The sequence below is a fragment of the Ruditapes philippinarum genome, unplaced genomic scaffold (assembly GCF_026571515.1).
Source record: "Ruditapes philippinarum isolate M1 unplaced genomic scaffold, ASM2657151v2 ctg9260_1_1_1_1, whole genome shotgun sequence".
Taxonomy (NCBI): domain Eukaryota; kingdom Metazoa; phylum Mollusca; class Bivalvia; order Venerida; family Veneridae; genus Ruditapes; species Ruditapes philippinarum.
The window spans coordinates 26,145-35,566 of NW_026861479.1; the positions used below are offsets into that span (position 1 = coordinate 26,145).

General features: G+C 35.7%; 1 protein-coding gene across 1 annotated transcript; it reads left to right on the plus strand.

The window, feature by feature from the left end:
- The first annotated feature begins 230 nt into the window (after positions 1 to 230).
- On the plus strand, positions 231 to 8,344 carry LOC132715740 (uncharacterized). The gene is made up of 2 exons (XM_060698804.1): positions 231 to 574; positions 6,925 to 8,344. The coding sequence occupies exons 1-2, from the start codon at positions 231 to 233 to the stop codon at positions 8,342 to 8,344; spliced, it is 1,764 nt and encodes a 587-aa protein (XP_060554787.1).
- The last annotated feature ends 1,078 nt before the right edge of the window (positions 8,345 to 9,422 follow it).

Genomic DNA, 9,422 nt, shown 5'->3' on the forward strand with positions numbered 1-9,422 from the left:
CAAAAAAATAAAAAGTTTCTGCCATTGAATTATTGAATGGATTTTACTTTAAACATTTATTATTAATATACAAAGACGTTAACAGCAGATACACTTCAAAGACTCAGCTAGTGGTGGCATTTTTCAATATATGGTTAAGTATTGATTATATCTGTAAAGACAATGAAGTTAAAATTGTTAAGTTTATTTTATAAAACATTGCTGTGTTTGTAGCAACTGTCAGTAGAGATATGGCAGGGAAAGAGGATACAACACCTGGGATTACTGGGTCTGAGGAGATAATTAACTGTACTACATGCTCTGAAGCAGAGAGGACAACTGTGGCCATCAAATATTGTGTGGACTGTACAACATATGTTTGTCAGGACTGTTTAAATGACCACAACAAGTTTGCAGCATTACGTAAACATCAAATTGTGGAGATCACTGAAGCTAATGAGCTTCTAGGTGACACGGATCAAGTCCAGGGAAAAAGATCAGTGGAATGTAGAAGCCATGATGGACATTTCGTTGACAGATATTGCAAAGACCATGATGAAGTGTGCTGTAGTCTTTGTGTGACAGTTAAACACAGGTTTGTCCATTTCTTTATTTGATAAATATCAATCACACTGTTTAACACAGATTAAGGTAATACTTTGCTTGAATATAAATAAGAAGTACATCTTAATAAGAATAACTTTGAAAATTAATGTTCAATTAAACTTGACAATGATTTCAAGACCAATTATTTGAGTGTTTTCTGTTTTTTAACACTGACATTTGTTATATCATATAACTTTCTATTTTGTTTGACTAGGAGAAACAACTCAGCTGCCAAGTCATACATAATTTCAAGCATAAGTGAAATAGAACTACAAATACTAGCTGGATATTAGGGATGGCAAAGAGTACTGATTTCAGTACTTGAGTACTCTGTTATTTGTCTGATCAAATACCTGCTTATGGTTTATCTTATGTATTAGACTTATGATAATCGTAGGTCAAATGTTAAATCATTCACACAGCACCACTCATGACTTAAATATTCATCTTAACCAATCACTCTATGCGCATTTTGTGACAGATGGCTGTTTTCATTGGAAAACCTCCTCTTACAAGTTCAAATTGCTATGAAACTATAAACAAGAGGGCCATGATGGCCCTGAAGTCGCTCACCTGTATTTAGGCCCCCAGAGCGGGGCCAGTATAAACCCCAGGGCTTTTATTTGAACAAACTTGGTAGACACCCATTAGAAGATATTTCACGCTAAACATCTAAGGTCTAGCTCGTTGTGTTTTTTAAAAAAAGATTTTTTAAGTTTTAACTATACACATATAGTTAAAAGCAATGACATCCCTAGGGAAGGGCCAGTTTTGACCCTAGGGCTTTTATTTGAACAAACTTTGGAGACACTCACTAGAAGATGTTTCATGCTTGATATCTAAACTCTAGCTATTCGGTTTTTTTTAAAGAAGATTTTTAAGTTTTTGCAATACACATATAAGGAAAATCAATGTCCTCCGGGGCAGGGCCAATTTTGACCCTAGGGCTTTATTTGAACAAACTTTGAAGACACTAACTGGAAGATGTTTCATGCTAAATATCTTAACTCTAGCTATTTGGGTTTTTTCAAAGAAGATTTTATAAGTTTTTGCTATACACATAAATAAAATCAATGACCCCCGGGGCAGGGCCAATTTTGACCCAAGGGCTTTTATTTGAAAAAACTTTGTAGACACTCACTAGAAGATGTTTCATGCTTAGTATCTAAACTCTAGCTATTTGGTTTTTTTTCAAAGAATTTTTAATTTAAAGTTTTTGCTTTACACATATAAGGAAAATCAATGACCCCCCGGGCAGGGCAAATTTTGACCCCAGGGCTCTTATTTGAACAAATTTGGTAGACACCCATTAGAACATGTTTCATGCTAAATATCTTAGCTCTAGCTCTTTGGGTTCTTTAAAAGAAGATTTTATAAGTTTTTACTATATGAATATAGGGAAAATCAATGACCCCCGGGGCGGGGCCAATTTTGACCCTAGGGCTTTTATTTGAACAAACTTGGTAGACACCCATTAGAAGATGTTTCATGCTAAATATCTTAGCTCTAGCTCTTTGGGTTCTTTAAAAGAAGATTTTATAAGTTTTTACTATTATAATGCATATAGTGAAAACCAATGACCCCCTGGGGCAGGGCCAATTTTGACCCCAGGGCTTTTATTTGAACAAACTTGGTAGACACCCATTAGAACATGTTTCATGCTAAATATCTTAGCTCTAGCTCTTTGGGTTCTTTAAAAGAAGATTTTATAAGTTTTTACTATATGCATATAGTGAAAACCAATGACCCCCTGGGGCGGGGCCAATTTTGACCCCAGGGCTTTTATTTGAACAAACTTGGTAGACACACATTAGAACATGTTTCATGCTAAATATCTTAGCTCTAGCTCTTTGGGCTCTTTAAAAGAAGATTTTTTAATTTTTTACTATATGCATATAGGGAAAATCAATGACCCCCGGGGCGGGGCCAATTTTGACCCCAGGGCTTTTATTTGAACAAACTTGATAGACACTCACTAGAAGATGTTTCATGCCAAATATCTAAGCTCTACCTCTTTGGGTTTTTTAAAAGAAGATATTTTAAGTTTTTTCTATCGGTTGCCATGGCAACCAGAGTTCTGCATGGAATTAAATTCTTTGAACAATTTTTAAAGGTGACCACCAAAGGAACATTCCTGTGAAGTTTGGATGAAATTGGCTCAGCGGTTTATGAGGAGATGTCATTTAAAGTAAAAGTTTACGGACGGACGACGGACGGACGGACGGACGCCGGACGAAAAGCGATCACAAAAGCTCACCCTGTCACTTTGTGACAGGTGAGCTAAAAATGCTTTTATACTGATAAAATTTGGCACAAATGTTAACTGGATAATAGATTTTGTAAAGGCATGCTCAATCTTAAATTTCTTGTTACCATGGCAACAAGGGGACATCGCCAAATTGCCACAAAAATCACTATTTTGCATAGATTTTTTGCTTAAACCTAATTTCAAATTGCTGCAACTTCTTAATGGATTCAGATATAGTCAAAGCCTTTTCAGTGTTGTCAAAGCCTTTTCAGTGTTGGTTACCAATCCATTAAGTCCATCGCTTACCAGACGTTAGTCAGACCCCAGCTTGAATATGGTTCCGAAGTATGGTCTCCATACTTTCCTAGGACGGTATACCACTGGAACCACCTACCCCCTACACTTGCCCTACTCCCTACCCCAGAGCAGTTCAGTGCAGCCATAGCTTGCATCGAACATGTTTCACAGCCCCTGTTTTTAACATTTTTAAATATTCTTTTATCCTCTTTTATACAACTCTTTTTAACTGTCTTGCAATTTTTGATGCGCAGACATGTCTACGTCCCTGCGAGGGGTTTGACATTAACGGAAGATAGATAGATAGATAGTTACACCTTACCTAAAGATTGACCAAGTCCATTTTTAGCCACTCACAAGTCCAATATTTTCTTGGCATTGAGGTGGGGAGGAGCCATGGAACGGAATTTCTTTGTTGACGTTTTTATATATTTAGGACAAGTCAAACTAAAAAAATGCTCCTGATAAGCTTAACATTATTGCCTCACAATGAAGTCTGAAACGTATTTCCAAAGTCCAGTTGTGTTACAAAAATTATGCAAGGGGTGGGGAAAATAGAAAAATTTGAGTTGGTGACCCCCTGTGTTTTTTTAAACATTTAGACTGAGGACATTTAAAGAAAAAAATCGAAAATCTATTTCACTGCTTTCAAGCCCATTTTCTTTCCATTTTCAAAATTTTTCGCCTTCAAAACGACAAATTTTATTTAAGCATAAAGAAATAAGGGCAACATTGTCGCAAAATACACCAATCACAAAAGCTTTTGACAGAGATGTGGGCATTAAAGATATGCATATAGGAGATATGTGTTCTGGGCAATATCCGGAAAATATCTGGATATTTTATCATCTGTAGTGACCTTGACCTTGCAAATATGAACCTAAATTACATATGTCACACTCTTGTGGTCATGATAGTTATCATTTGTGTTACAATCCATATACGAGGGTTGTTCGGGAAGTTCTGAGAATTTTGTCATATCTCCTATATTTTTTGTTTCTAAGACGTAATATTTTGCACATACTAAGATTAGCATATCACGGAAATATTCCTAAAAATTGAATAGAATCAGACAACAATAGCCGGAAATAGCAGTAACCATAGCAACACTATAACGCCGCACCGGAGCAGTCCGACTCTAAAGAAAGGTATAACGCGCTACACTAATAATATTTCGTAATTTTGATAACGCAAAAAATGTGCGAAAACGCTTGTCAGCAGCGGAACGCCATGACATCATTTCCTGAAAATATCATAACGTTATTTAAATTCTCAACGGATCAACATTGTTTTAAAGTTGTTGCCCAGAGCCACTGAGTAAACAACATGACGTCGATAGGTGACGTTGAATTGCGAAGCATCGTGAAATTTTGTGTTGCGCTAGAAAAGTCTTCCACAGAAACAATGAAAATGATCAATTCTACAGGAAAATACAAGAAATGCAGTCCGGCTACAGTGTGTAGATGGCATGCTCGTTTTAAAGAAGGAAGAAACTCGATCGAAGACGATCCTACAGCCCGGACCTCGCTCCGATGGACTTCCGTGTGTTCCCGGAGCTCAAATCACAGCTGCGTGGAAAACGCTTTGACTCAGCTGACAATCTTGTTAAGCAATACGCAAGCTATAGTCTCGTCCTTTACCGATAGCTGGTACGTGGAAACATACAATAAGTGGATCAGCCAACACAGGAAATGCATCGAAATTGCAGGTGACTACGTTGAAAAGGTGCGACGATCGATGGACTTTAACGTCGCATAACGTTGCAAATGACGTCGGCGTGCTCCGGGTGATTGTTATATGGTTATTTACTATTTTTAGTATGTTTTAGTTTCTGTGTGTATGATTATGATATTTTCAGATACTGTACAGTATATATTGAAATAAATGCGTATATATTTATATTTACGCTAACCCGACTACAACGTGTGCTATAAATCAATTCTCAGAACTTCCCAAACAACCCTCGTATAAATGTCGACTAAATGGTCCCCTTACACAAACTGTGACCTTAACTTTGGTAGCAGGGACCTGGATTATGTGCGCAATAAGCCTCACAATGGTGAACATTTGTTCCAAGTTACATTAAAATCCCCCGATGAATGTAGAAGTTCAGCTACCTGGTTCATGCATGTGACACTGCTTCTCATAGTGGTGAACATTTCTATGAAGTGTCATTAGAATCCCACCATGCTTGGAGGAGATATGCTCTGAGCAAAATTTCTATATTTTATCATCTTTGGTGACCTTGACATTGCATATATTAAACTAAATAAAATACATGTTTCACACCAGTAGATGTGATAATGACCTTTTTTTCAATGATCCTCAATAAATGATTACTAAATGGTCGGAATACACATTTTCATATTTTTATCTGAACTTTGACCCCTATGTGTGACCATGACCACAGGGACCTAAATTTTGCATGCAACACTCTGCCTTACAATAATGAACATTAAAACATTTGTGCCAAGTTGTACTGAAATCCCTTTATGCATGTAAAAGTTTTGCACCGGACAAGGTTTTTTTTAATGACCTCTAAGTGTGACCTTGACCTTTGACCTAAAGACCTGGTTCATATGTGACACAGTTTCTGATAGTTGTGAACATTTCTATGAAGTTTCATAAAAATTCCTCCATGGGTGAAGGAGATATGCTCCGGACAAAATTTGGATGACGCCCGCCCAGCCGCCTGCCAGAATCTATAATACGACCCATTTTTCAAACGGGCTAGAAAAATAATTTCCGTCGCATACTGTAGAATTTTATATATTTTGTCTGTCTATGGTGTTGTGAGACCCATAACAATTGCCAAAGATACGCAACAATGTCATGTTCCTAAACAACTTTGGTGATCACCTTGATGTCATGTTTACATACAAGAGCGATCAGTGATCACATGTGTCGCCTCATGATGGCCAATTTCATGTTGGGACAAGTTTTGTAACAGACGGACAGACACACAGACAGTGCACAACTAGACTTGGTACTGATCATTCCTGTAAAGTTTGGATAAAATTGCACCAGTAGTTTATGAGGAGTAGTCCGGACAAGCTTTTGCGTATCTGGCAACACACAGAAAAAAACACCTTTTTATCAAAGGGCCATTACTCGGCCAAAAATCATTCAACCGGAAAACCCGTGCAATATGCGCAAGGACTTGAGCTACAGATCAATCCTGTAAAGTTTCATTGAAATTGCATTAGTGGTATAAGAGAAGTAGTCCGGACAAACTTTAAAAATAAAAATTATTAAAGGGCAATAGCTCTGACAAAAATCATTGAACCGGAAAATGCTGACAATATGCAAAACTAGACTTGATACTGATTATTCCTGTAAAGTTTGGATGAAATTGCACCAGTAGTTTATGAGTAGTCCGGACAAGTTTTGTGATGGACGGACAGACGGACGTTCCAACATTTTGGCTTTAGGGGCTATTTTCTTTGTTATTTTCTTTGTTTTCTTAAGGGCTACTAGCCCCTAAACCCTTTGATCACGGAATGAACCTATTGTTCTCTTTTGTTCTCTTTACTGTTATATAGCCCTTAAACCCAAAATGTTTGCTCGGACGGACAGACAGACGACGGAGAAGTGGTCCCTATATGTTGCCACTACTCCGTAGAGGCGACACAAAAATGGCTGAAACATTTGGAATTAAATCAACGGAATCTAATCTGAAATATTGTCAACTTTTTACATGCCAATTTTCAAGAAGTAACTCGAAAATTCGCAAAGTGTCACATTCTAACTTTATCTTTTTAGACTACATTATGTTACTGTATTACATTATATAGGTCATGTAAGGACATAAACAAGATAGAAACAGTTGCAGAGGGAATAAAAGAAAGTCAAGAATTTTGCGAATTAAAATCTTCCTTGGAAAAGTTCATTATGTCTGCAAATCAGGAAAAAGCATATCGAAATTACTACTTAAAAGATATGACAGAGGAAAAAGAAAAAAAATTGACTGATATTGATAAATATGAAGAGAGGCTAATACAAAGGATAAAAGTTTTAGCAAACACATCTAGAGAAAATATCCAAGAAGCTAATGCAAATCATCAAGATGCAGTCAAGGCTGATATCAAAGAACTTGACTCAGTTATGTCAGAAGTGACAAAAAGATTAAATCACTTTAACAGAGCCGGCTTTAATGGAGTTGAGGCCTTCATAACAATAAAGAATTGCCAGATATTTTCAAAAGAGGCGCAGAAAGTTAAGACAGATCTTTCTAACAAATGGCTGCAGACATCCCTTTTATACACGTTCATTGATGATGATGTCTTACCTAAAGAAATCACAGCATTTTTGGAAGTTGCTGTGGAAACAAAGGCCTGTCCTGTTTTTCATTTACAAGTCAAACAATCTGTTGATATTACATGCCAAACTGACAGTAACAAGTGCAGTATAAATGGAATATGTCAACTGCCTGACAATACTGTGTTAATCACAGATGCCTATAATGGCAAGCTTAAACGACTGGGAGATAATTTGGAGGTGAAAGATTATATTGATTTAAATGATACTCCAGAATGTATGTGTGTGACACAGTCATGTGAGGTTGCCATTGTACTAAGGGAAAGAAACCTGGTTCAGTTTGTAACCATTGATGAAAACATGACTTTAGAGACATCATTTCCTATAACAGAAGGAAAATGCACAAGTATTGATTCTGACCCAACAGATAATAAACTGTATGTTTGTTGTATGGTTGAATGTAAAAGGCCTATATATAATACAACCTATGGTTACTATTCACACAAATATCATGTTATTGTTTACAATAAAAAAGGGGAATGTTTATCAATATTTAACAATGAGGAAGATACGAGTCAAAACATTTTTGAGCCATTGAAGATACTTATCAGTGTAGATACTTTTGATTTAATTGATGCAGATGCTAGCATTTATGAATTTAGTAAGACAGATATGAAAGGAAAACCATCTTATAAATACTATGTCTATAATAGAGCAATGTATAAGTATCTATGTATGCTGTCTGCAGAGAAGATTATGTTTGTAAACAAGAATGGAGAAATGTTTCTAAAAATAGTACATGGGAGACAAGATCAAAGACTAAGAATAGAAGATCCTCTACCTGTGCAAGCTGTACTTTTCAACAAGCAGAAATCTACACTAATTGTAGTAGGAGAGTCAAGTCAAATCAAAGAATACAAAATGGACTCAAAGATACTGTATCTTTTCAAAGAATAAACAAAAAGAGACACTGAAAAGATGCAAAAACATTGTAAATAATTAGAAAGTTGAGACATTGCCATTTAGACAAAAACATAATATGGAGAAATCTCTGTCAAACAACAAATTCACAGATACAGTGATTGTACAAAACGGAAACTATACAATATATGGTATTTTGAGAGCTACTTAATCAATAAACCTATAGTATAGTTATTAATTTATTTATTGTACACACAAACCTATTCATTAAATAAAAGAAAATATGTATTTGCATTCAAAATGATCCATGCAGAACGGCACATGCTTTAATAGGCTATGCCCTTGCATTCCTCAGGCATGGCATGGTACTTGTTGTATTTGGTACAAATATGTTCTTTGCTGATTTTTTTTATTAAAAAACATTAAATACCTGTTAAGCTTTGTTGTGATTATTGCATTTTATGTTTTATTTATAGATACTTAAGTGCAAAACATTGACATAATCATGTTTTTTTCAACCTATAGGTATATCAAGCAAAAATCACTTGTTAATAATAACATGAGTAGTAAACCATACAACACCTTTGAAATATGGGGGTAGGGCCCAAGTAAAGTGAGTGTCAAGTCGCTTATACTGAATTACAGGGAGCTTAAGTGTGTGATTCAGTATAATCATTATGCAGTAGCCTGTTCCATGACAGTCAACAGTATCTTACAAAATAAGTTCATAGATAATAATATGTGTGCCAATAAGAATTGTGCTTTGCTGTAATTGCTGCAGCAAGTTGAGATACAAAGTATTGGAACAAAATCAAAATTTAATATGACATACAGTAGAATAAAGTCTAAGTTGAAGGGACATGTGTAAAAAATTTGACTCATGAAAGGTCTCAATTTATGATGTTTATAAATAAATTACAAAAGGCGTAACCAAAGAAAATGGCAATAACTAAACAAGCTTAAAGGAAATATATTCTGTGCCATTAACACACCCAACCTGTCTCGGAAGTTCTGACTTATATTATGTATTTTCAAATACAACTATGGCAATTAGAATTATAACAATTATAGCATATTCTCACAAATATGAATGCATACAAAGTACATAATTAAC

Excerpts from the sequence above, each read along its gene's own strand:
- LOC132715740 (XM_060698804.1), top strand. The coding sequence starts at position 231 with ATGGCAGGGAAAGAGGATACAACACCTGGGATTACTGGGTCTGAGGAG. Across the intron at positions 575-6,924 it reads TGTGTGACAGTTAAACACAG|GTCATGTAAGGACATAAACA; the intron begins GTTTGTCCATTT and ends TACATTATATAG.